We start from the raw sequence: 27,743 nt of genomic DNA, 5'->3' as shown, positions 1-27,743 counted from the left end.
AATATAAATGAGTTAGGAGTGAATAAAATCAAAGTATGCTATAAGAAAGTATTAACTAACCTGAACAGCTAAATAGAAAGGAGGTGTTTGAATGACCTTGGGGGTAATTAATTAGTGGAAAAGGAGGTTTTGTCTTTTTTACTTATAAACAAAGACATGGTTGCTGCTTTTATTTTCAAGGTAGTGTAGTGGTTGGAACTCAGATAAATCTACTGATTTTTTTACTGTGTGTTTTCTGCTTTGGTCCTGCATTATTTTATTGAAAAAATGTCAGGAATTATTACCTAGAGGCTTTCAGTTATAGCTTGTGGCTTGTTTGTCTTTGTCATGTAATAAAGAAAGCTCAGCTCTATTTGTCTGTTATTGTCAGAGTTATCCAGGCACTTAGGTATTTCTTTAATAGTGGAGGTGGGTTACCCTTTTCTGCCAGCACACAGAGAACTAAATTTTCTGGTCTTTGTGTGTCTGTATTCCCTTAAAGTAGAGTTTACATGACCTGATGCAGTTAACTGGGTCCTAAAGTCTCATCCTGTTGTAAAAGCGGTGACAGGTAATCTTACACTTCGCCTCTCTTCCCATTCTTCTTGCGCCATACTTATACATCAAGCTAGTCTGGTTAGGTGTACTATGGTATTGCTGGTGTGTTTCAGAACTGTAATATAGGTGGGTAAATCTTATCTCCTAGTGGTGAGGAGACCAGAAGCGGATGACTTTCTTTCCTGGGAGCAGCTCCTATGGCTGCTGCATTGACAGGCAATGGCTCTTGGAGACCCCCTTGCCCACAGACATGTGGAGCAAAGGGAGCTGGCTGGTGCCAAGGTGTCTCTTGCCTCCTGCTTCCCTGTTAGCAAGGGCAGCACCTAGAAGGAGGGGAGAAACAGGCGGACCATCAAGAGATGCAGCTAAGCTCCTGAAAAGAGCAGTGAGTGATAGCAGGAGGAATGTGAGACTGGAAAAGAAGGCAAGAGAAAAATGCAAATAACAGATAAGGGGAAGGAATGAGCTGAATTTGAAAGGAAATTGCTTTGAGGAATGTTGTGTGTATATATAACAGTAACATTCATGGCAAGCATTAGTGCTTTCATCAGCAAAGTATTAAAGTTAGCAGTCGTAAATGCTGATGAAGTCATGTCCAATTTGGGTTTTCGATTGTATCTGAAAAAAACTTTTTTAGTTTTTTAGTTTAGACAGAGCAGCTTCATCTACTTGAGCAACTTAGTAGTGGTATGCTGTTGTGCTTAAAATCTTTTAAAATGCAGACTTTTAAAATTATTGCTGGGTAAGTCAAAATAAAAACTTTTGCATTGATTTACCTATGTCAGTAGAACACTGAATGGTGGATTAAAGGAAGGAGACTGGAAGTAAATGAAAATTATTAGAGACTATGACTTAAAATAAAATTTAAACAAAACGCTCTGTAGAGGAGACTAGGAATTGTAAATCCCTTGTGAAAAGCTTTGTGTTTTTTTGAGACTTGGCTGATGAGTTCCTGAGAGCTGAGTGAGACAGAGCAAGAGATTCCTGTGTTCCTGCAGAACAGGTTCTCTTGAACTTGTGGTAGCTCATGCTTGTGTGAGTAGCCTGAACGAGGGATTTGTTTCTGTGTATAGTTTCACGGACCTAGAAGAGCCTTAGCTGAAGAGCACTTGGTGAATTCCAGGAGCTCTTGTTTGTCTTAATTTGACACTGCTTTGGCAGGGAAAATTGGAACCTTAAGAGCTTTCAAGGAGCTCTTGCTCTAGTTTTTGTCTTGTCACTTCCCTAAGGTGTTTCATTAGTCTGTTGTGGGCTCTTGTTTTTGATAAGCTTGTAGCATCTCCTGTTGAAACTTGAAATGCTTTTGGAAAAACCAGCTGGTAGGCACACTTAACTGGCTGGCTGTTGAGAGACATTCTGAACAACACTTTGGTTTCTTCAGAAATGGATTTAAATGCAAAGTCTCCAAAATGAACTTATCTTTATCTTTTGGGCTGTTTGTTTTTTTTTTACTGGCCACTTATTGCTTAATCTGTGACTTTAAAACTCTTAATGGGGCCTGTGGTCTATTGTACATCTGCTGCTTTTGGGTCCAGGGGCATTATGAGCTAAATCTGTTCATGTATTGTTTTACAGACTGGTGGTTAATAGGCACAGTCCTAATTGGGTGCCTGGAGCATTTCTCCTTTCTGGCTTGAATATAGAGAGCTGCAGAAGGCAGCAGGAGGTGCTGTTCAACAGGCTTAGTTACATGTTTAGTAGGAATAAGTGATAAACTGTGCATCATTTCTCAAACTATCTACAATAATTAATGTTGCTTATTTCTCAAGAGGATGTCATTCCCTGTGGATGTGTTGAACAGCTACAGTCATGAGGACTTGGAGCACTCAGCAGAGGAGTACTTGTCTGACCTCCGGTGTGGGAATCCAAACCGTCCTGAACTCTTGTCACTGCCAGACCACAGCAAAGTAAGAACCAGCAAATACCTTAGTCCCAGTTTTCTATATAGTTGTAGATTTAGAAGATTTAAAATATCCAATCTCTAACTATTGAATTACGTAATTATTTTAGCAAAGCTTTTCTATTTTCCAAATTTTTATTTGCCTGTTAGTATCTCTTTTCTTTCTTTCTTTTGTAATTTGGTTTAAAGCTGGGCATCAGTGACTATCTGCTGCTTCTAGGCAACGGATGTCTATGCATTAAACAAGTTTTACAAAAAAACCTTAAAATTGCAACTGCTGGGTAAAACTCTTTCCTAAAAAGCACGAACTCATGCAATCACGAAAATCAATCATAGCAACTAAGGCATTAATGATTTACTGAAGCTAACTGGCTCTTTTTGTATCTCAGTCCTTCAGTGTTCTTCATGGTTGGGTTCAGTTCTTGATCAGAAAGTTTCATTAATTTCAAATGTGATTCTATTCATTTTATTTGAAATATTATCTGCTGTTGTTGGGAGTTCTGTAGTACAGGCTGGCTGTGACACTTTGTTTTACAAACACTTAGGCTGTGCATGATAAGTTGCTCAGTGTTTGTTCTGTCCGGATGAACATTTCTGTTGGAACAAGTACTGGTAAAAGGCAGTGGTGTATAGCTTTAATGAAACGTAAGTGAGCTGAGAGGATTCTTTCTGGGAACAGATGATCAGTGCTGCAGAATCCTTGGCAGAACAGAGTCCTGAGTACTTTCCTTTATTTCCGTGGGTGCTGTGTCCCTAAATATTGTTAGTACTTTCATCCTCGATTGTGGCATAGCATATCATAATATTAAGAAATTGGGTAAGCCAGCCTATTTACCACAACATTAATGTTTGTCTACTTTTTATGCATTAATTTAATATTGGCAACATGTGAATTTAAATATCAAAAAGATTTCTGCAAAGATACTTACTCCTGAAAGATGGATTTACTTGACCGTTATGTTGTTCTTGAGAGGGAATCAAGCAGACAACTTCAGGATTTCTCAAATGTGTGCAATATAGGGGAAGAAAACTGTTTTGAATGCAGATTTTCCATCTTAGTACCTTAGGGCTTCTGTTACCAAACAACAGTTTTGCTGTGCCACTTTGTTTCTGTGCTTGACTGCTTGCTTAGTTCTGCTGGCTTTGACAACTTGCTTACCCAGTACTGTTGTAGTGAAGATACTGCTGGTTCTTTGCACAATTTACTTCAGTTATGCACATAAATGCAAACTGCTGAGAGCAGAGCTATAACGGTTTAAATTTCTGTAGCTAAATCTGCCAGAGCTTGAAAGTCGGAGTGCTTTCTAATGTAGGAGAAAATGCTGAAAATAAGGGCTGGGGCCTGATGCTAGTCCTTTACAGTTAACTGTAAAGTATTTGATTATAAACATCTGTCTTGCTTACTCTGCTAAACATTCTTTGTATATTTACTAATGTTGTTTTAGCAAGAGTCTGGTGAGGTATTGTATGCTCTTATTCCAGATTCCTATTAGCTTGGCAACTGTGGGCTTCGTTCCTCTTTATGGAGAAGACCAGACATACAAAGTTCTTGCTTTGTTTGCACCAAGGGACTCACTCACAGGTTTCACTTTAATATTCTAATTACTGTTGCTGTTTCTTTTTCTGTGACAAACATGTCACCAGGCCCTTGCTCATTCCGTGCTGGTGTAGCTCATAACTTTGCCACTTTTGCATTTGTTGTTCACTGTGTTCTTGGTCCTGTATTATTATTTTTGTTAATTCATATACACAAATTATAGAAATTTGCACACTAGTCAGGGTAGAACAGGATCTGTTGAACTCAGAAGATATGTAGAAGAATAACATGGTGCTCATCTGAGTCCAAGTCAAATGTATATCTCTAGAGCTCTTCATGTACACCTCACCTGTCCAAGAGGAATTTACTTAGCATTCATTGAACCCATTAATTTGCCCATGAATTTGGGTACTCTTTATTAGCAGAGATTGTGCAGCATAAAGTGTAAATTTGTCTTCAGCTTTAGCTGAAGCTCTGGTTAAGTTGACATATCACTGTTTGTTTCTTTTTTTTTTGTTTTCTCCTTATCTCTCTTCCATTCCAGTCCTCCATATTTCGTTCTTTTTCCATTTAATGTCATGTATATGATTGTCAAATTTGTCACAAATGCCTGTAGATTAAATTCTTACTAATTGTTAATCACATGGCTGTCAGCCATTTTACATTCATCTGACTCCCTAAAACTTGCACAGTTTCAAAATCGATATCCATTGGCAACCCAGAACTAAAATACATGGTTGAATGAAACTTCTTTTGGAAGGCCCAGTTTTCAGAGGAGGGAGATGCTAGAGCACAGTGATGGAAGACAGTGTCCGAAAACGAGTTCCTGTGTACCATGCCACACAAAATCTGTGTTTGGTTTTGTTGTTCTCAGTTTTCAAACGGGTTTTGGACTAAGGATCATTGCATTTGGAGGGAGTGTATTTCACACCATTTGTTGTGCTAGTGGTAAGAGCTGCCAACTAGATGCTTAGATGGATTACTAAAGCGTTATTCCTAATTGTTTAGTAGCTTTAATGAATGTTTCTTTTGGGATGATAAGAATCACTAACTTTTTATTTCCCCTTGTTTCTTTCAAGCTGTAGCCCTGTATCTTGCTGACCAGTGGTGGTCAATTGATGACATTGTGAGAACATCTGTTCCTGCTAGACAGGGGCTTCTTCAGGTAAAGCGCTCCAACATACACCTAGCAATTATTCCTACCCTTTGAGGTAATGGCAATTAATGGCAAATAAGTAGTATGTGAGGTATTACATGTTTTCATTTCATTCAGAAATGAGTTGAGTGTCTCAAGCCAAGAGCAAGGTCAGTGGGAATATAGGAATAACAGGTACTAAGGAGAAAGGTGTCTTGATTGTGAAGGCTGTCTGGAGCAAGAGTGACTATTGTACAGTTACTTCATATGTAAACTGTTGGGATGTTAATGATTTTAGGATTTTTTTTCTTTACTCTTTAGAATGTTCTATGTCTGGTTGTGTCAAAATATCAGTAGAGTGGTGTGTTGTACTATAGCAGTACCTGTTGGTCTCAGGAAAATAGAAAGCTAAAAATATTGTTGTGAACCTGTTTGATAGAGGCAAGTTGGAGCTGGTAGCTTGCAGTAACAGTTATATGAGCTTTGGGAAAGTAAGTTGCCTGGTATCTGTGTTATTGCTCATCATTGACCTTTGTTGTCTTTACTGACAAGTATGTAGCATGGAATTCTGGTTTTTATTTTCCAAAATTGGAAATCTGTTTTGTTCCCGGAGTGTAGTTTATAGTTGCTCGTAGAATCTTAGTACTCATCTTTATTATTGTATTTTTTTAATTTATTCTAGAGAATTTGGCATGTAGCCTTGTTTTCCAAGGGCTTCTTAAGGGTAGGATGGTGTTTAAATCAGGAAAGCTGAAGCTTTTACAGGTAGGGTGGATGAGACTCTGGGCACTGGGAAGAGAGCATAGTTCCTGCATTCTTCCTCCACGGTGGGTAGGATAGTGGTGAACTTAAGTTTTGTATGTAAAAGGAACTCAGCAGGAGAGACAGAAGGATGCTGAGTTCCTTGTTTTCATGCCACAGAAACCGTTGTAAGTGGTTCTTCCACTGCATCACACATACTGTTGTCTGCCAGTCTTGTCAGCAGTGACTGAGAGTGTGAAGTCCTGCTACACCACGAAGCATATAATTGCTCCTTTGTAGGACTCCAGATTCCTGACAGCCTGGGAAGTCTGGTGTACTGCTGTTGTGGTTGGTAAATGTCTTAAATTCAGAAACAGATTTGAAATAAAATAAAAACAGTCCCCCCACTGTCCCACTTGCAGCACTTCTTTGAACATGTACCCTTTGGATTAGCAGTGACGTTGAAGTTGTGAAATATCCTCTGTCTATGCTATTGCTTTGTACTTCACCTACTGCTGTGATTTCCAAGCATCTCCTTGCCCTCAAACACCAGAGCTTCATCCTGCTTTAGCACTTACAGCTTCTTGTGATGCTGTCTGCAGCTGTGTTAACTGACAGCTTTGAAAAATAAGGTACCTGATATGTGAGCAACTGATCTGACTACTCCTAAAATATTTTTGTGTTTCCTTAGGTGAAGTCAGTAGGAGAGAGGGTTGTTCTCTATGTTCTGAATCGAATTATCTATCGGACACAAGAAATGGAAAGGAATGAGATCCCTTTTCTCTGTCATGGTCGGAATGACTATGCTAAGATCATGTGGAAAAAAGGAGAGGCTATTGGATTCTATTCTGTTAAACCTACAGGTAAAACATTGGAGTACTGAGGGGCTGGGGAAGGGAGGGCTAGATAGTGACGTTATTTAAAGAGTATGATATTTAATAGACTTTACAAGCTGTGTTGTGCAAATGAATGCTTTTCTTTGGCCTTGTTTGAGGAAAGGTAAACTCCTTGGCATAGTTCACACAGGCTCGGAAGATGAGGGCCTTAAATTGGATTCAGTAATTGATGGGCTATCTTAATGCCATTATATGGCATTGCTTTTTCACCACTGAGTCCTTAGCTACCCTCTGAATACTCTAATACTGAAGTACCTATGTGTTGTGACAGCCTGTTTCATCCTTGTTTAATTATGGATAATGCATTGCTTATATGAGAATTTCTATGTAAACTGTCCTAGGATTCTTTTGTGGTTTAAAAAATTTAGATTATTCTTCCAGTCTTTAAAAATGAGCTAAATTATTGTCTTCATATTTGCCCTGAGGAGTAATGTAATCTATATAAAAGTCCCTTCTCTGTCTTTCAGCTTAATTTTTAATATAATTTTCCTATGGAATTGTGTTGTGAGATTTCAAAGTGAGCCTTTCCCCTTTATCTTGTTACTACAGATTTTCTAGTATATCAATCTATTGAAATATCTTGGCATCATTATGAAGCTTGCTCAAAGAGCCAATAAAGGGCTGATAGCAAATATTTATTTTTAGTTAACGTTATAAATTACTTTATAATTTTTAGTATAACTCCTGTATGACTTAATTATACAAAACTATGTGATTGTATAAATTATAGGAGTCTTTATTTGTATATTCTATAATTCCTGCTGCAGCATGCCAATGGTATATTTTTTTCCCCTCCTATTATTTCAGGAAGTATTTGTAGCTCTTTCCGTGGTCAGAATTATATGCTTCCAGTTCTAGACACAATGTTTGTAAGAAAGAAATATCGTGGGAAGGACTGTGGGCTGATCATGCTGGAGGACTTTGTGGATTCCTTTAGTGAAGGCTCTCTTGGCCTACGATATCCGCTATCGTCCTTCATGTACACAGGCAAGCTCTTTCATTTATTTTTCTGATCTTTTTGCTTTCTTTGTGTCTGAGTGCTGTCATTCAGCACATCTGTGGCTGCATCATGAGTTTCTGTATTAGATGTTCTGCTCTTCAGTAAAGGTTAAAAATCCTGATTTAAGGTGGTTCCTGATTCAAAATCTAATCTTCTGCATGAGACTAGATTATTTTATCTCCATTGGCTTTCTGCTGCTGTGAAGCTTATGTGTCGGTGTGTGTGTCGGTGTGTGTGTCGGTGTGTGTGTCGGTGTGTGTGTCGGTGTGTGTGTACAAGGAAAATGCTTATGGCTCTTCTGTTAGCAACCCAAGGCGGTTATGTCATTATGTCATCTAGGAAATAATGTGCATTCTGGAGATGATGCTGCTTTGTCCTGTTTCTGAGAGCTTGCACTACTCTTAGGCCATTTGTGGGGCTTCCTTCTGTAACATTTTAATCTTCACTTCTTAGCCACTGGAGATTTTCTGCTTTTCCAAGTACCACTGTTGTGGGATCTGACTAGACCTGCTGTATTATGCTTCAACCAGCAAACTGTCATGAGCAGAATTTAATGACTAAGCCATTTCCCTGGTCAAGGCATGATATGACAGGGATCTTGTCCATGGAGTATATGCATCAGTAGGGACTCAGGTGAAAAACGGTAGTTCTCCTGGTAGCTACTGCAGGATAGTGTCAAAGCATGCCTCTCCACAGGAGTACTTAGTATGTGTATTGGGAGAAACGAGGAGGAGGCGGCACAGCAAAGAATAAAATATCCTGGAAGCGAACAGTGAGTGGATGATAAACCATGCAATGGTAATGTGTTCGCATTCCCAAAGAGTGCTTTTTATGAGTGCCTATAATAACGTGGGAATGACAAAAATCACTTGCCTATTTCTTCTGCCTGCGACGCCTTCTGTGATGGGTTGGGTCTTGTGATTGGCAGGGACAGTGACCAGTGACAGTGAAGTTGAAATTGCAAGTGGGTGTTAGAGGAGAAGAAAATCCTGCCATCTTTGTTGCAGTTTATGATGATAATGGAAAATCTTTAAACCTGAAGAAAAGGCTTATTGAGAAGGATGAGTAGGGTAAAGCAATATTATATTTACTTCAGACTCCACTGTTTTGTTGAATAGTTCTTCTTTTGGTAGTTTGTGTATGATGGAAGTTGGCAAATTAATTTGATTTCAGATGAGCTTAAACTGAGGCACAGATAAGTGTGTATATATGTATAATACAGTGTTTCTATTATGTTTGTTCAGCTTGTAAGCAATATCTTGAGAAGTATCCTGGGGATCATAACCTTTTATGGGAAGTGGAGGGACCAGGATGTTGGTTCCAGAGAAAATCTGTTATGTCGAGAGTACAAGGGGAAAAGCTCAAAATTGCAGGTATGGATGCTTTGTTCGTTTTCTGACACTTTGTAAAAGATGAATAAAGGCTTTACAAACACAATGTTTACTTCTGTGAACACTGGCCATGAAAACTAGCAGAAAGGTTTTTATTTGTCTTGAGATCTGTAATATTTGGAATGTTATAACTTTTTATACAAAGGCACCCTGTTTCCCTTTTTTAAATCTCAACAGCAGAGGCCTCACAGAAAGAAAATAAGAGTTTGCAAGCAGAGGATAATTTCCAGCAGTCTGCAGCAGTATCAGAAACAAGTGGACGGAAGACTGAGCTAGAAACACAGCTAAGTGTAGGTATACAGTGCTGCCTCTTTTTTTTGTCTGCTTTGTTACTAAACAAAGTATGAGTATTTTTGTCTGTCTCATTGGAATTGAATTGGCTCAACTCTGCACTACATATAAAAGTAGTGCTTTTGTTACTTTTTGGGTGAATGTTGTGCTTCCTACTGATGTAACAGTAACACCGATGACTAAGCTGGCGTTAAAAGTACCATTTTTTTTGTGTGAAGAAGTCTGGCGGATGTCCCCATGAATGTAGACAGTGTGTGCCACAGCTGTCAGGGTTTATAATTTGAGCTATTTGTTAGCAAATTAGAGGAAGGAGAGTATTTTAACTGTCTCTGAGATTAAACTGTCTAGAAAGGCTGTTAACAGTAGAGTTTAAGAGTGGAGAGAATGAGGAAACGTATTTCTAGAAAGTGCACATTCACATCACAGTTCAGTGGAAAGATTGGATTTGTTGTTATATGCTGTCCATATAGAATGACTGCAGCTTTCTTTTTATGTATTTGAATTATCAACCAGATTGGGAAAAAAATATTCCCCAGCTTTCATGTTCACCTTTCACTTAGGGCTGTTTTGTGTTTTGATGCTAGGATGATTTGTCTTTAGAACGCAGTTTCTCATATGTTTAAAAGTCACTGAAACTACTTCAAGTAGCAGAATGTAGGTAATGCCATGTTTTGCTGGCCTTCTTGAGTAGAACTTGAAATGAAACTGGAAAGGTGACAGAACACCTGGATGCCAGTTATTGCCAGTTCTAGATTACTTCTAGCAGCAAAGAGCAATGAGTATAACTTCATTTTAATGTGTCCAGTTTGTACCTACTTCAGAGTGTCAAGTCCTTGACCACCAAGCCCTCAGCTAACTTGCAGAAAAAAATGAAGTATTGGGATGGTGGGGAAGAACAAGAGGCAGAAGAGCTCGAGGGAGAGGGAACTCTTACATAAAAAGCCTCTTGTGCTGACTTTTTTTTTTTTCACATGGGCTGCTGTATTCTGTTGCATGCTGTGATAAAAATAAGACTACAAAATGGAATGCATATATAAAAGAAAATTTCTCTGTTAAAATTTGTCAGCTACTCTAGTGTAGTCTTAGGAGTTTATACAGAAAGCAGAAACAAAAAAAAAAGAGGTTTCTAGCATTTAATTATGTGATCATCTGTTAGAATGGCAAGGAAAAAACTTTCTAGTGTTTGTAATGACAGGTAACGAATTCATGTCTTACCTTCTATGTTGAGGCCAGAAGTAAAATACAGGGGAAAAATAAAATCATCCTTGTAATAGAGATAATTTGAAGGAAAAAAAAGATCTGTTGAGAAATAAGGTACCTACATCTAAGTATCTTAAAGTTTCTGTAGGGTGGTTGCTGTGAAAAAATGTTTTAGAAAGATGCAATCACAGAGAGGAAAATGAAAGTATTTTGATCAATTCAGAAGTTTTTGGAGTAACATTAGCTTTGCTTTCGCTTTACAGGCTGACTCTCAAAAAGGTAAAGAATCAGTAGATATCTGTGCAAGCACATCTAAAGGTAAAAACCTTGGTTATCCGTATTGATTACTGTGGATTAATAGGTTATCAGGCTCTTTCATTGTTTTCAATCTTAGTGTATTCATTTGCACAGTGTATAAAAGCATGCTTTCCTCTAGTGAGGCTTATCTTATAAGCCCTTTAGAGGGCTTCAGGTGAAATTGTAATGAGTCTTGGTAAAGATATTACACATGCATATTCAGGGAAAAAAAAAGACCACAGTGAAATGCTGTTTTACTTGCTCTCAGGTTCTTTAATGAAATATTAGGAGTGAGAGTTATGTGCAAATCTTGGACGGCATTTATTCACTTGCACTTATTTTGTTGATTTTTTTGGTTGTTTTTTTTACCTAAGACCCTAACACAGGTCCCGTTTCCATTCGGACACGAAGCAGTCATTTAAAAAGAACCAGGATAGGAAGAAATAGCCAGGAATCTGAACCTGGAATTTCCCAAGGAGATGAGGAAAATGCTCTTCATGTGTCAGAAAGCAGGTAGAGGAGCCCATATTTTAACAATTTCTTATTTTGTTGCTGCATCAGTTGTCTCACAATGTGCTAGTTTGTATTTCTTCTTTCTTCCTACTTCATTTGCTTGATTTTTAGAAATTGCTAAAAAAAAAAGTCCCTGATAATGGGAAGTGAGACATAGCCTGAAATCACACCAGAATGTAGTAACTCTGAAATATCAGCAGATACTGGACATAGCAGTAAGGAAACAGTGGGGGTTGACGATGTTCTCTTATAAGTGAGTCTGCATGAAGGCAAAACAATCTGAATTCATACAGCATGTTTTCTTGTGATAGTATAACTGGACACGTATCCACAACGCTATGTGTGATCTTTGGAGAGATGGCACTTCCTGACCTCTTGTTATTTTGGCATATTGCAGTAAAATAAAGTCTGACTGTTTCGCTTGAGAGCGGTTACTGTTTGACACTTAATAACAAGAGTTACAGAGAGCCTGCCATCTTCAAAGTAAAGCTCTTTGTTTAGAGAAATTCTGGTGTTAAAATCATCATATCCAAACTTAGATCCTGGGAAAAAATTGTCTCCAGTTTAAAGGATCTTTTTGCATCCCCATTTGATAACTGTTACACAGGAAGAGTTGTACCACTTGTGTGCCCTAACATTTTGTACAAGATAGGGCCTGAAGTACTAGTTTGTTCTGGCTTCCATCCAGAAAGCAGAACTGTGCCTTTTAAAAATGAATACTTAAATTGTTCCCCTTCCTATGTGTAAGGATCTGTGCACTCATAGACACACACTGCCCTTCCGCCCCATCACATCTCTTTCTCTCCCTCTCTCATTGTATTCCAGAAAAACCCACTGCAACCCCAGAAATCTCCTTTGAAGAACTGAAGATAACCTGATTATTGTTCCATTACATTTCTTTAAACATAATTATTTGGTGGATTTTCTTCCATATGAAGCTGAGGTCTTCAGTTAGCTACAGCCTTATTTTTGTGTTTAAATTGCTCTGCAGAACTGCAGACATAAAGCTGTGGTGTCTTGCCCTAGGCTGATTCAGACAGGCCAGAGGGCATGGTTTGCTGCCACAGCCCTGTTACTACTAGTAATTGGCAAGTTGATATGTGAGAGGAATAGCCTGTTATTGAATGTCAGTATTTTGGGCCTTGCAAAGTGAGGTTCCACTGCTCCTTGGAACATGATGCATAACATGGTGTTTCACTAGAGCTAAGGGGAATCCTGATAGCAACAAGCCAGGGTATCACCTTGGTTCTCTCCTTCCATGCATGCTAGCAAATGCAGGGCCTTTTGTCAGGGCCTGGCACCTGGGATAAAACCTTCCAGTACTGCCTTAGTGAAGCAGTCTCCTGCAAATCTATTGCGTATACTTTTTCCTTTTCTTGTATGTAATATTTCCAGTTCGTCTTAAGTTTTATAATTTCAAATATGAGAACTGAATATTTGAGATAGTGTTACCTACCCATCATGTGCATCAGAGCTTCATTTTTAGGTAGTTACTAACCTCTAGCTGGTTGAATCTTCATCAGACGTGTTTATTGCCTTGAATTCTTTTCCAGTCATTGTCTTTGTAGTGTAGGTATATTCAATAATTGTACAAACATGTCTGCTTTTGTAACTCCATAATTTTAAACTGTTTCTACAGTGGGGCTGAGAGAAACTGCTTCCTTTCTCACCCCCTTGCAGCTTTCAAATATATAGTGGATTACTGCTTTCTACATTTAAAGTAACAAACTTTAAAACTTTAAAAAAGATTTCTGACTTCTCAATTTGAGTTTATGGGAATAAGTGTCTTCACTTTATATTTTGCAAAGCATTTTTTCCTAATTGACATGCTTTTTTTCCCCTAACAAGGAGATATAGTGATTTTTAGATGTATTTAATATTCTGGATTCTTATTTCCTATGGCAAGCACACGATACAGCACTTTATAATTGGTTGTGAAAGAATTTCCCTGTTGAAATCACCAAAACTGTGTATAAATCTAAGAGATTAACAGGTGTATCTCAATACCTGCTGCAGGATGGAACTTCCTGACCCGACGGCTGAAAGCTCTAAAGACTTAGAAGTACATGAGGAGAATATTGTGAAGGATGTAGAAAGGATTGTTGAAAATGACAGTCAGTCTGTGTCAGAAGTGGAGCTACATGTATCGTCCCCTGAGAAACAGAATGAGAAGGAGGTGAGCTGGATATGGTAGCTATAGCAAAGTAGTTTGGAATACAGCTATAGTTTGTGTTAAATATGGTGCTTGCTCCCTTGGCCCATGTGACTATCAACTCTTTGATTTTTCTACTGATGCTTTGTTGAGAAGTATATCTGAGAAGCTAAGCTTAGTATAGAATTAGTTTCAGGGAATATTCAGTTGTCCTTACTTTGAACAAGAGTTCATAGGATCTTCAGTAAGCTGAATTTTTAGCTTCTGTACCAACCTATCTTTCTTAATTGATTTCTCCTACTCAGATATTCCTGAGAACTGGAGTAATGTCAAAAGGTGATCCAGCATTTCTAATTTAAAAAATAAAAAAAGACTTTCTGAGAAGAAGCGAATAGCTGGTATGCTTTAGTGACTACTCTTGGTTCTTCTTACTTCTCTACTTAATGTTTACCTGGTTTGAGTTTTAAATCCAAATTTTATCTGCAGCTTAACAGCTTGAATTTAAATCGGAGTAGCGTTTGTGCCTAGCAACGTCTCCATGTTTTTATGTTCTTACTAATTGGTGACAAAGTAGATCCTGCACTGTGTTGGGTTCAAGGAGTGATTGCAGCATGTATGCATGTGAGATGCATAAACACTGTTCAGCTTGGCACTGTTTGGCAAAAGCGTAAGCTATGATCGGAAATTTAGTGCTACTCTGCACTAAGGTTTGCCTTCTTAGAACACATTTCTAGGTACCCAGTCCATTTGCTTCTCACATTAAGCTGCAAATTTAGATTTCAGATACACCTCTTAGTGTTGGAGAACAATGGCTGGGCATAATCTTGACTTAGAAATGTGATTTTTTTAGGAAACTACATCAGAACCTCTTAATGGTCAAGTAACTGAAGAAACCAGTAAGACTGTACTTATGGCTGAAGAGGAAACAGCGAATGAAGTTCTAAGTGGTGAATTAAAATTGCAGTCTGCGAGTCAAGGAGAAGAACCCTTAACACTCTTTGTTCCATTAATCCTTGAGTCTGCTGCAAAACCTTCAGAAGACACTGTATCAGAGAAGGTTAGAGAATTGAAACATGAAGTCATCTTTACTTCAGAGTATACATATCTTGCTGGTTTTGCCTTTGTTAACTAACAGTAGAAAGTAGCTCCTAGAATCATGTAAAATTATTGGGAGAAGCAATTATTAGGCCAGATGATGTAAATCTTAAGCAGAATATATGAACATTTCTGTTTTAATATGCAGAAGTGGGACATGCATGTGCATGATGCCAAAAAGAGAGAAATGTTGCTTCAGTTTGCCTTGGGAGTAATGAAAAGACTTTTCTTCACTGAAGTATTAGTTGAAAGTGAATGAAAAGCCACATCCTTATTTTGTTTAGTAATTCTGCCCTGATGAAGTCTACAAGCAATTCATTACTGATAAAATGCCCTTATGGAATAGAGTTTTCTGTGTTTTGTTTATAGTATAAAAGCAGATTTTTATATGCTAGCAAAATTATAATCACATCTAAAATAAAAATAATCTTTTTTTCCGAGATTAATTTAAGAATGTTTTTGCTGTACCATAATAATTATCTAAATAATTTGAATTAGAAAATAGAAGAGTGACTCTGGATATCAGATGCAGTTCACAAAAATCTCTCATGCAAAAAGAAGGAAAGGACTGGTGTGTTGGCTCTATATATAGTATTAAAAACTGCTGAATGCCAAAGTATCCTCCAAGATTGCTAGCTAGAGGCAATAGTTGTTCAGCCTTTTGTGTCTTCAATTAATTGTCCCTTTGGTTGTTTTGGCACTTTTTCCCCATCCCCTGCAGGCTTTATATGCAAATGATTCAGAATTGCTGGCTGAAGAAAGTACATTAGTAGAAGAGGAGGGCACTGAAGAACAGGAAGAATCTGAAAAGACCACCACGGAAAATGCAGCTGCTTTCACAGCAAAGGAGGAGCCCTCTGACAACGGCCTGCCCCATCCTGTGGTAACTGAAGCAGCGGAAGAATCTGTTCCTGAAAATGTGTCCCCCAAAACAGCATCCTCATTGGAAGATCAAAATGAGGAAGCAGGGCACAACTCACAGGAGGCCTCTGTTGCCTTGAGTCAGAGCTCTGCCATAGAAGTTGATCTCGAGGGTGTTTCTTTTCAGCAGCCTTCTGGACAGGAAGGACAGAAGAACCAGTTGGAAGAGCACTTGGAAGAGTCTGCTGAGCCGATGGATCAGTATACGCAAACATCAGCGGAGCGGGCTGCTGACAGCAGCTCTGAGGAAGCAGAAATTGAGGTACCTGTTGTAGATCGGAGAAACTTGCGAAGAAAGGCTAAAGGCTACAAAGGTCCACCGAAGAAAAAAGGAAAACCAGCTTAAAAATGCAATACAGATTGTTAACTCATCTATTTAAAATAAAGTTATTTTATGTAAAAAACGCTAGAGTGTAACTTAAACCATATGGGACACAGGACATGTTTAAAATTCTGAGTAGGACTTCCTTTTGGAATTAATCACCTTTCCTCAAGTTTTCTTTTTTTTTTTTTAACCACTAGACATTGAGCTTTATCAGATTATGAAAGTAAACAGCCAGTCTCGTCCTTTTGTAAAGGATACATGCAGACTAAATACAGTTGTGCTAACAAAGGGAACAGTTTGCATGTTTGAGATGGCAGTTATGGATGAAAAATGCAGTGTAAAATCCTGGCCCTGTGAAGGTCCCTTAAAGTCCCATGGACATCCATGAGGCCAGATGACACTCTAGCATTTTTTTTTTTAATAACTTTGTGTTCTCTACTATGGAAGTAGAACGAGAAAAACCCTTCCTCCCTTCTTGTTCACTCCCCATAGATTTTCATAGATGACATTAAAAGAAATTAAGATTCCATAATTCTAAGTCTCAAAATACACAAGAAGGTATAACTCAGTAGATCAAAACAGCATAAGCAGTATCTGTTTGTCATGAGAATCGCTTGAAACAGCTGAGTGAGTGGAAACAGAGTCAGCACAGTATCTGCAGTAGCGCATTCTGCTAATGAAGTTCTTTATGTGGAGATCAAGAGATGCCTACACAGTATTTGTAGCTTCCAGGGTGAGCATCTTGGTAAGCCCAAGTTTTTTCCAGAGTGTGTGGAGTACAGACTCCAGTACATGCACAGAATCGCTTGAACTACCTTCCTAACTACTTGCATGTGTTTAGTGGATACTTGATTACTTGTTAATATTGCAGGACAAGAATACGACAACTTTTGATCTTTTGGTCTGAATGAACATGGTGCTTGTGTTTTCCAAATACTCGGCTGGTGCTGTGAGGTAACTATTAAAATGTGTTTGCCAGGTGTGTCTCTTGTGAGTGCTGGCATTTCAGGTGGTTGTGACATTCATTAGTGTAAATATTAGTGGGTGCTTCAGCAAATGCTTGTTTGCTGAGCTTCTACATCTTAAGAAGTTCGCAGGTGATTGCTTGCAAACACTTCAGATTCCCACTTTCTTTTTCTACCTTGGGTGTAATGCCTGGAAGGATAGCTTCCCAGTTCACTGTTTTTTCTTAAAAGCAGCAAGTGACCTTTGCTGTATGCAAAGAGAAATAAAAACAAGCTTTTCATGCATGCTTCCCTTCAGAGATTCTCATGGCAACCCATGTATTTAATGTCATTTGTGACACACAAAAAAATTTCTCTTTAGTTTGCTATGTGTTTCTTTCAGTCAATGAAGCTCATCTCATGATAGGTTAAAAACTCAGGAATAAGAAATAAAAATGGGTTCTAAGAACAGGAAATCACCCTACAGTTTTTCCTGCTTTATGCCTTTTCTAAGAGGAGTGAACTGCTCTCCCACAGTGTCTCAAAAATAGAGGCATCTAGAAATTGCTGTTCAGGGCTTCTGAGTACAAGGTTCACTTGAGTAGTTGCAATGCTGTCTTTTATGCCTCTATAAAGCTAATGTAGGAATCTGGTTTGGGGATTTTATGCTTACACAGTTTAACTGTAATTTATAAGATATTTTAACTGCATAAGATACATTAATATTACTTTCAGCTGATAAAGTACTTTGCTCCTTTCTAACCTGTTAAGAGCAGTTTATAGGGAGAAGGCAGTTTTTAGAAAAAACATGTATTACCTAAACTTTAGATACAGGGTGCATGGGATTATTGAGTTAAATCTGGGTTTCTTGGACTATTGCACGTAATTGTAACTCCCTGTCAATGTACATACAGGCACTCCTTATGAACCCTCATGACTGATAAATATTCAACATCTGTCACAATTGTTTGTAGACATATTCAAGTGAACCTTAAGCATTTGTAAAACTAATGAAGCTTTCTCTATAAAGCACATGAGGCAAAGCTTGTGTTCTTCTGTATGGCTTCTCTTTTAGTGCTAAAATTTATTGAATTAAAAAATGTGGCTAGAAAACACATCTATTGCATTGCTAAGAATTTGGGATTTGTAAGGGCTGTTGCCTTGAACGGTAGTTATATACAGTATTGTTGTGACTCATTTTCCATTTTAACAGCAGGGTTTAGTGAAGATTAATCTGCTGAATACTTCAGTTAATATAAATGTATCCACTTGCAAAAAAGGTAGGGATTCTTTCACTTATGAGAAGTGAGTCACAGTTATTTCAGCTACTATGTATGGTTATTGCTTGTATGCCCTGTGAAGTCAGAAGACAGTGTGAGAAGGTAATGTCACTCATCTGGCTTTTACTTTTCATGGCTAAGCTGGAACTGATTTTTATCAGTATATTTCTTTTGAGACACTTGCATATTGAATACATAAATATTACAGCAGAATTATTATACTAGGTCAGTCTTGGTTTCTGCTGAGATCAGTCATATATCTGATCTCCTTTCAGTGAGACAGTTCTATGAATTCAAATTCATATCTTTAGGTATGATCCTCAGTAGATGCCTCTGCCTATCTGGGGTACCTGAGATACTACCTGATGGCTGTTACATACCGAGTCTGGGCATTTGGGGTGCAGTTAGCGATCCTGATAACCAGTACAGCCTTGAAAACTGGATAGTGTTCTATCTGTGGTCAGAGCAGTACTTTGAACTGAAGGGCACAGTGTATTTCTGTGACAGCCTCTTTGGAATCAGTCATCTTGCAGTAAATATGGAGTAGCAAAACCAAAATACCAACTTTGCATAATAGTTTGTATTGCTGTACTAATTTGCGCACTGGAACAGTAGTTTAATAGTCTACACCTTCCGTTACATTAATGCAGGGGAGCATGTCAACCAACTGTATTGACTGGGGAAAACCAGCAGTTTTTAGGCTTGGACAGTTTTGGGGTTTTCTTTGTCTGTTAACTGCCTGTCTTACTACTGTCAAACTCTTAGAGAATTTTTAAGATCTTATTGCACCAGCAACCAATGATTAAACTTTATACAAGTTTCTACCTAATGCTATTACAACATGTTGGGGAGCTACATGTGTACAGTGAAAGCAAGCAGTATTATTTTTCAGCTTTATTTAGTCTAGAAATAGAGTTTAAAGAACATAAATTTGTGACTTCAGCCTTGCACTTAGACGGCAAATGTTTTTGTATTTGAATCCAGCATTTGTTCAAATGTCTCTTGTACTGCTTGTTAATTTTGTAACAGGATTTACATTGCTTCTCCCACATTCTCTTTTGATCTGTTTAATTTTATGCAGAATTCATGTTTGCTGTTCTCATGTTTCAGAGCCCTTTACCTGAAAATGTATATGCATCTTATTTCAAAAGTGCTTTTACCTTATTTGAAATGATGTCTGGCCTCAGTTTGCTTTTTTATACCATTTCATTTGTAGATGTTGTTAATCAAATTGACCATTTACTATGTCGTCAACACTATGAAGTTAAACATAGCAACAGACAGGCCTAAGTTTAGGCTTCTCTGCTTTAAGTGACTATTCTAAAATCTTATTTCCAAGGGGATACACTTCTAAATTTATTTTCACAAATGTGATGTTGATGTTTTCTAAACTAGTGATACTCTGTTTATAAATCTTATGAAAGATGTGTTGCTATTCTAGAGTATTGTACTTAAGTCTTGTTACAGTGTTAGTTTTTCCTTTTTTCTAGTACTGTCTTGGCTGCTTTTGAAATGTTTTGAAGTAGTAATTAAACTTATATTTTGTCATTTTTTTTCTTCGTTTTTAATATTTGAATCCTTTCTGCTGTACAGGAGGAGGCATGTTTTAAAGTGGTTCCGCTCACAAGAATGAGCATCATTTTACAATCTATCTGCTACCAAGGAGCTTTAAAAGCTCAAAGATTATGAACAGGAAATTCTTTATAGATTAAAACAATTTCCTGGTACCTAATTAGTGTAAGCATCAGACTTTTATTAAAAAAACAAACTGTAGATTAGGCTGTTCTTAACGTTACAGTGTGCATTCTGTTGTAGTTTGCTGTAGACGAGCCAACTACAAATGCTGTAACACACTCCCTATAGTGTCTTACAATGTTTTAAGTGCAACGATTGAGTTATTCAGCCAACAGGTCACACATTTATCGCACAAAATGTAGTAATGTTCTTGAGGTAGAAAAATGGAAGTGTTATGTTCCTTTTAACAAATAACATGCAGTAAAGGTAACACAACAAGAACTGAAATGAAAACTTATTGTTTTGACAAAATGCCCTCTCCAAGTAAATGACTTAATGGCTTGTGACCTTCTTAGTTTCAAATCATCTGTCACTGCACAAAGTAAAAATTATAGCAAGTTCTGAAGTCCAGACTAGTACAGTATGTTCAACTAACAAAATAGCCTCTAAGAGGAGGACTTTGGTATAGTTAAAGTGCTGCCTCTATCAGATAGTGTTAGAGAAGATGGAAAGCCGGTATAAAAGTAGCTAGCTCGACCTCCTGGCCAGAGTTCCAGATCTGAAATGTGATCTGATCGTGCAGATGATTAAGGCATTGGAGCATCTGTCATACAGAAGGCTAAGAGCTGCAATTGTTCAGCCTGGCAAGGAGAAAGCTTGGTGAGATCTTACAAATACCTGGGGGGAGGAGGGGTACAAAGAAGATGGAGCAAGACTTCACAGTGGTGCCCAGTGACTGGACAAGAGGCACTGTGCACAAACTGGAATACATGAAATTCTAATTGAACACAACACATTTTTAAACTGTAGAAGTGGTCTAACACTAGATCAGGTTGCCCGGCAAGGTGGTGGTCTCCATCCTCGGAGATTCGCAAAACCTGACTGGACACGGCCCTTGGACAGCTGCTGTAGTTGACTGCTTTAAGCAGGGGTCTTGTACTACATGGTCTCAAGAGGTGCCTTCCAACTTTAACTACTCAAGTTTCTATAATCTGCTACTCAGTTTGCCTATTGCATGTGTGACCACCTCTAGCTTTGTTTTTTTAATGCAAAAAACATCAACACAAACGTACTCACATTTTGGCTTCTGAAATACCTTAATTTTTTTTGAAAGTTTCCTTCTTAGAGTGCTGAAGGGCAAGAGTTCCCTCATTAACTGGAGAACACTTACAAGGATTTGACTTGGAATTTGTGTTAAAAGCTCCTTGGTTTGAAGTGAAGTACCGTTTAGGAGTGTAAAATGGTGAGTATGTTTATCTGCAGTGATAGATTATGCTAAGTTTGTTTACCACTACAGTCTTGAGTTGAAGATTATTGATGCAGTTACATACGCCATTGCTGAAAGCTTCCAGTTCAAAAGCGGCTTTTGTTTCTTGTATTTCAAGGATGCAAGCTAAATATACATTGATAGTTTGATGCATGTGACCCTTCAGTTTTTCTTCAGTATTTCTTAAAGCCACCAAAACTAGACAGACACAAGGTAACAAGGGTGCCATAGCTGCCCTCATAGTAATATCTCCACAAGCCGGTCCTGCTAATGTGTTCTCAAGCTCATGCTTCTGTAGGGGCAAGTACTAAACAGTGTTTAATTTCTGACGTCAGTCAGCAGTAAGATTCTAGCTGTGTTCTTCCAGCTCTTCTGTGTTCCCAGAAGCAGAATACAAGTTAGTATGTTCCTCTGTACCTTTAGCTATTACAGCAGGCCATCATGGGAGACAGCGGCTGTTACTTCCCATCACTAGGATTGTGAGCTGAATTAAGTATTTATGCAATTTATCTAAGCCCAAAACCTGCTACTGTAAAAAGACCAAGAAAGTTTAGATCAAATCCATACCACATCAGCAAAACTTGAAAACTGAATCACTTTATTTGGGTAGTGTTCAGCTGAGCAAACACTATAAATATAAAAATCTGAGCAGTCATTTCTGGGATGTTTAAGTTCTTCACCAGCTTCTGGGGTCAATGTTCTTGAATGGTCGAAGGTTCCAGAGATCTTGAAAACCTGTTGAAACTGCACTGATTTTGCAGGAGCCCATGTCCAACGCTTAGTATCAAACACAACTTAAACAAGTAGAACTGCATTAATACAGCCATCATTTTCTGGATTGTTTGTTACTTGTGCGTATTTCCCTAAAGAGAAAAAGGAATTAAATGTCTTCAAAAGCTTGAGAAAGTTCATATAATAAACTAGACTTCTACGTTTGCAAGTTCAGTCCACAAGTCTTTGAAGCGTATGGAATTCCTGTTCCACAACTGAAATGCACTTTGAAATCTAAATCAACCTTCTGCTGTGCTGCAAACTTAGGTTTCTGAAACATTTAATTCAGTTTGTTTTTATAAATGGATTATTTAGAGTCCTGGGTAGATTAAAACAAAACAAAAAAAAAAACAGTCATAGGTTCTGCTATTGTACAAGTCAAACCCTCTCTTAAAATAAGTCAGTCTGATCCTATGAAGATACTTCTACACAGAATTTTCACTGAAAACATGATTGTCATAGTTCATGCAGATAGGCCTTTATAGATTTGCAGCATTGCTCAGTGTGAAACAGGTAAACAAGTTGAGTCTTTACTCAACTTTAATTTGATTCTGAAAGTGTGAACAGAAAGCCTAAGATTGAAACTTAAAAGCTTGCATTTTTAGAGTTGCCAAGTAGTTACTTCTCTTACAGTCCAAACCTAACATTTAATAATGGATTAATTATGACTACAGAATATGGTCTTAAAAGTACATCAGGTAATGAAGACTTAAAATTGGTAAAACTAGTTCTAAGGTATAGCAAGTTTAACTACTTACCCCAGATAACTTTGCCCCCTTGTGTCACAAGGCCAAGCTCGCTCACGTTCACCTCAATGACGGTACCCTTGGTAATTACACCCAGCGTGGTATACAAAGGAGAAGAAGGATTCTTTTTTACACCAAGGATAGGTAGGCAAAAAGTAGCTTTAAGTTCAGGATGTGTCACATGTGCCTTCTTGAAGCGTAAGCCCTGTTGCAAAAGGAGTGTTAGAATGAGTTAATAATTGCTTTAAGTCCTTGCAACTCATCTAACACTTTCAAGCATAATGTCCTCCGCTTTATATGTTTTTTAACTGGAAAGAATGAAACAACCTAAAGTACTGAACGCTACCTGCCTACTGTACAATGTCAGGTTTGTTTAAAAACCTGATTAATAACAAGATAAAACTTTCCATGTATATATTTGGGATGTCAATTTTGAATAGTACAAGAATATTTGCTGCCTCCGATGTCTTCTGCTCCATGAAGAAATGAAGCATTTATGGTAATGCATTGGTTTTTAAGACTAGATTTTTTTTCCTTTTTTCTTGTAAAACAGAAAAACCTTCCACACATTATAAAATATTTAATACCCATCTGTTACAGCACATTCTACCGCAAGACTTGTGCTTCGTAAAGGCTACTTTACTATTAAATACCATTAAATTTTCTGTCAATTAAAATCTATCTAAGGCTTCTGTGTAAGATGCCCATCAAAACAACAGTGAAGTGCCATCCAACAGGCAGCCTGCATAGCGATCCTGTTGATTCCTGTGAGAAAAAAGAAGCAGGTATTTATAGAAACACTACATTGTCTTAGCGAATCTAGTTTTTCCTCCTGTGCGCTGCCAGGCTGCTAGAGCCCAGGCACTGTTCCTGCAGCTGTGTAAGGAAAGGTCAAATTGGAGGGACAGCATTTCCCTTCCATATGATCACGACTGTGCTTCAAGCTTACTTAACAAGCCAGGAAGGAGTTCTGGAGTCCTGGAACACCACTGCCTTCTGCAGCTGACAGCACCACAGCAGCTTGACAAAGAAGCCTCTGACTCTGAAACCTATTCCAGGTGCCTTTGCTGAAGACCTCCCTGTGCTAATTTGACAGCTGGTAGCTTTACCTTACTGGCATCACCTGAGTCACAGGAATAAGAGCAGAGGTATTTCAGCACAGACTGTGGCTTTAGAGGCACCTCCCTGCTTTCAGGCTATTCCAGGTTTAGATTTCTGCAAAGAAACTACCAGAAAATGTCCTACCTCAGTAGTAGTTAAGTGCATTATCATGGAAGAAAGTTTCCTTGCCACAGAAACTTGAAGCAGTAAATAAAAAGAATTATTACTTAAACATTCTTTAAGGCTTAAGGACATTACCATTGGTCGAATGAATCGTTCGTATTTAGGAGGCTTCCTAGTAAAGCCATCTCCAACAAAACAAACTTTTGTAACCATTCTCTTCCAGGCCTTCTTCTTCCTCTTTCCTGTACGAATTACTTTTAAAACTTCTGTTTCTCCTTGTGCACGGACCTTTGGCACAGGAACCTCCCATTTTCCCTGGAAGAAGGGGGGGAAAAAAAAAGTCAACAGTCTTACTCGCCACACTGCTAAATGAAATGAAACAACCAAATAAAATAAAATTTCCTAAAGATAGTGGTACACTGTACTTTCAATGGGACTCATAGCTACTTATTAGTGTTTAAAGTTATGAAAATGAAGATACTGCAATGTTTATTTCTCAGTGAGTCAAGGTTTCCAGTTTCCTGCAATATCAATATTCAGACTTTGCTTGCAGGTTTTAAGTCGCTGGAGCATCAGCAACGCAACATGGTCATTGTCACAAGTAATAGTAAATTACTATTTAAAAACCTCAAATTTAATGCAGTTACTTACAGCTTTTTCTTTTCTTTTCTGCTTGATCATGTTAGAGAGAACCTTGGCCCGGGACTGACCCTCTCTGTCCAGCAGGTATGCTGGTACAGCTCCTTTAGGTGTTTTTTCATCATTCTTTTTCTTAGTATTTCTGTTTTCATGCATTTTAATGCTGCAAAGAAAGAAAAACAGTATTAAGAGTAGGAGAGAAAAGGGCTTATTTTGAGATCATAGAGATGTTCTTTTAATTTAGCTTGTGCCTGCTCAAAATTTTCATTTTAAAGAGCTATTTGTAAACAAGCACATATTTATATTTAAGGAATAATCCCAAATAATTTTCAAGATAAAGTAGTGATTTAACTGAATGTAACAACTGACAGGCTGCACTGTGCATAAAAGCTTGTTAATACCCATCAAGGCTGGGAACACAAGACATACACCTTTCCAGTGAATTTCTGAATAGCTTAAAACAAGCAGCCAAGCACTTTGAGAAACAGAAGCCTTTCTCTCTGACAAAATTAGCATACTACCACTCTTTCGAGATTTTATGGCAATGCTTACAAATCTGTGGGGGTGTGTGTGTAAAAGGGGACACGTTTGGTTAATTTTGAGTAGCAACATTTTTGAGTAGTTAATTTGAGTAGCAGAGGGAAATAACTGTCTACACTTGGAAAACAACAAAAACATTGTTTGTTAGCAATAAAGAATACTTTTAATAGTGTTGATTTCAATGTCTTAACAGAAAATTTTCAGAAAAATGCTTCTTATTATTGTAACTTTCCTGGAAATCAACACTCATGTTCAGCTCAAACACTGTGTACGTTACTGTACTTTTTCTATCAACAGTATTAAAAAGAATGCCTGCTGCCTCTTGCTACACTAACAGAACAGCTGATGTAAAAGCTTAAGTGAATGCATTCATATTTCTGTCATAATATACTAGTCACTGCTATTGCTAACCCAGACTTAAAGAATAATATTCTTGATTATCATTGAGAAGAGAGGAAGTCAGAAACTTCTCTGTGACAAACCCCATTTTCTCCTATAGCCTGAGCGCAATTTAAAAGTATAATAGAAACACAGACTCGTTTAGGTTGGGAAAGAACTTTAAGATAAAGTCCAACTGTTTAACCTAAGAGTGCCAAGTCTGCCACTAAACCACGTCCCTATGCACCACGTCTACACATCTTTGAAATACCTCTAGGGATGGTGACTCAACCACTTCCCTGGGCAGCCTGGTACAATGCTTGACAATCCTTTCAGTGGAGTAGTTATTTTCTAATATCCAATCTAAACCTTTCTGGTGCAACTTGAGGCCATTTCCTCTCATTCTATCGCTTGTTACTTGGGAGTACAGACTAAAACTGGCCTCACTACAACCTCCTTTCAGGCAGCTATTAACTCCCCCCCTCAGCCTCCTTTAGTCTAGAGTAAATGACCCCAGTTCCCTCAGCTGCTCCTCACAGGACACACTCTCCAGCCCCTTCACCAGCTTCACTGCCCTGCTCTGGACGTGCTCCAGTGCCTCAATGTCTTTCTTGTAGTGAGGGGCACAAAACCGAACACAGCATTCAAGATGCAGTTAATTCCAGGGGTCCATCGATTCCCTAGACCACACTGTTTCTGATACAAAAGGTATCATCTGATATGAAATGTATGGCATGCAAGATGAGGACATGAACATCCCGTCTCATCCTTCCAACGCCAGGATGTCCAGGCGGTGCCAGAGAAGCCCGGTACTCACGTCTTCTTCATCTGTATTTTCTCAGCGTGCCGCTGCTTGTGGTACAGCTTGGCCTTCAGCCCAATCATCTTCTTGGCCTTGCGGGACCGCTCGTGTGCCTCCCGGCCCTCCTTCTTCCTCTTCTTCTCGTGGTAGTCCAGCCGGTACCCATACCGCTTGCGGTGCAGTTCGATGTGCTCGTTCTGCGGCTGCGGGCGCGCGGGGGGCGATCAGCAGACACGGCGGGGAGGGCGCTGACGCCTCGACGAGGCGCGGGGTACGGCGGCGGCAGCGCCCACCGTGCAGCCCCCATCCCCCTCTTTCATGCGGACACCGCCACCACCTCCGCGCTTCACCGGCCTCCGCCTCCCCCTCTGCACCTCCTCTTGGTCTCCTGCCCCCTCCTCCGCCCCCTTCCCGTCCCCCTTTCCTCCCACCTTGTCTTCCTCCTCCCCTTCTCGGCGACCCCCTCTTCTCCCCCTTGGTCCCCCTAACCCGCCCCCGCTTGGTTCCTCGCGCCCCGTCTCCGCGTCCCCTGCTCCACGATCCCCCCTTTACCCCCTCATCTTATCCACCCACCCTCCCCCAGGGTCTGCCTCTGCCCCCCAACTCCGCGGGCTTACCCCCTCCCTCCGCGGGCCTCCGCTCCGCGTACCCGAGCACCCCCTCCCTCCCCCTCCCCCTCCTCCTCCCCCACCTGCTGCTTGGCTCCCACTCTCCCTTGCCCCCCTCCGCTGCTTGGCTTCCCCCTACTCCGCGTGCCCCACGGCCCTCCACGCTCCTCTCCTCCGCGTCCCACTCTACCCTCCCCTGTTCCTCACCTCCGCCTCGCCGTGGGCCTAACATTCCCTGTTTCAGGCCTCCGCTCTTCTCCGCGGGCCTCCCCCCACCCTCTGCGTCCCTCCCTCCTTCCAAGCCCCCCCCTCCCCCCGCTCCGGCCGGGCACCCCGCACGAGGGTCCCGCTCACCAACGCCCCTCCCCTCCGAGCACCCCAGCTTCTACCATGTTGGCGGCTTCGCGCCCCGCAGCGGAAAGGGCGGGCGCTCCAGAAAGCGGCCCCGGCTGGAAACGCGGCCCCGCTCACTTTGGTTCCTCCAGACGGGCGAGGGGGAGGCGAAAAGCGGCGGGGAAGAGGTCAGTGATGCGAGAATTGGTTCCTGTTGCAGCAACCGGAACATTTTGATTTAAGCTAAAGCAGGGTTAGATTTCATCTGAGTAATCGTACTTTTTGAACGTCAGACAGAATGTCCCTCTCACAGCGTGTTTTCTGCCAAGCAGTGGTGATTTCCAGACACTGTCCATTCTTTGTAGATGACAGCGCCTTGTGTGCAGTGTGACCTGTGCTAAGCAGATGCGTTTTCTTCTGTGATCCCTTCTGTTTGCAGGCTCTCCCTGCCTCAAAGGGAAATTCAGGCAGGGCTGGCTTCAAAGCTCCAAATCAGCAAGAGGTTTGACTTGTGAAGCTCACAGTGACATCAAACCCAGTCCTTGC

At 39.6% G+C, this 27,743-nt stretch overlaps 2 protein-coding genes across 3 annotated transcripts in view; one reads left to right on the top strand and one right to left on the bottom strand.

Moving 5' to 3' along the window:
- The window catches only part of FAM169A (family with sequence similarity 169 member A), a 31,968-nt gene extending 12,137 nt beyond the window's left edge, over positions 1-19,831 (top strand). Inside the window, exons 2-13 of one of the 2 annotated variants that reach the window (XM_054055314.1) lie at positions 2,307-2,444; positions 3,920-4,019; positions 5,054-5,139; positions 6,542-6,713; positions 7,554-7,733; positions 8,991-9,119; positions 9,318-9,427; positions 10,892-10,946; positions 11,300-11,438; positions 13,455-13,614; positions 14,441-14,647; positions 15,407-19,831. In XM_054055314.1, the coding sequence (XP_053911289.1) occupies positions 2,310-2,444; positions 3,920-4,019; positions 5,054-5,139; positions 6,542-6,713; positions 7,554-7,733; positions 8,991-9,119; positions 9,318-9,427; positions 10,892-10,946; positions 11,300-11,438; positions 13,455-13,614; positions 14,441-14,647; positions 15,407-15,952 (2,019 nt within the window). In that variant the 5' untranslated portion in view covers positions 2,307-2,309 and the 3' untranslated portion in view covers positions 15,953-19,831. Of the gene's footprint in view, positions 1-2,306; positions 2,445-3,919; positions 4,020-5,053; positions 5,140-6,541; positions 6,714-7,553; positions 7,734-8,990; positions 9,120-9,314; positions 9,428-10,891; positions 10,947-11,299; positions 11,439-13,454; positions 13,615-14,440; positions 14,648-15,406 lie in introns of both variants that reach the window. The other variant, XM_054055313.1, reaches the window with a different exon arrangement.
- Positions 19,832-21,737: 1,906 nt separating this feature from the next.
- Positions 21,738-27,390, bottom strand: NSA2 (NSA2 ribosome biogenesis factor). Its single transcript, XM_054055316.1, has 6 exons — positions 27,254-27,390; positions 26,272-26,459; positions 24,549-24,699; positions 24,033-24,212; positions 22,686-22,878; positions 21,738-22,019 (listed from the first exon to the last, which is right to left on the bottom strand). Exons 1-6 carry the CDS (start codon positions 27,254-27,256, stop codon positions 21,952-21,954), a joined length of 783 nt encoding a protein of 260 aa, XP_053911291.1. The 5' UTR covers positions 27,257-27,390; the 3' UTR covers positions 21,738-21,951.
- Between the last annotated feature and the right edge of the window lie 353 nt (positions 27,391-27,743).

The sequence above is a fragment of the Cuculus canorus genome, chromosome Z (assembly GCF_017976375.1).
Source record: "Cuculus canorus isolate bCucCan1 chromosome Z, bCucCan1.pri, whole genome shotgun sequence".
In the NCBI taxonomy this organism is placed as follows: domain Eukaryota; kingdom Metazoa; phylum Chordata; class Aves; order Cuculiformes; family Cuculidae; genus Cuculus; species Cuculus canorus.
Note: the sequence above shows the minus strand (reverse complement) of the source record. Positions and strands in the feature narration are given on the sequence as shown.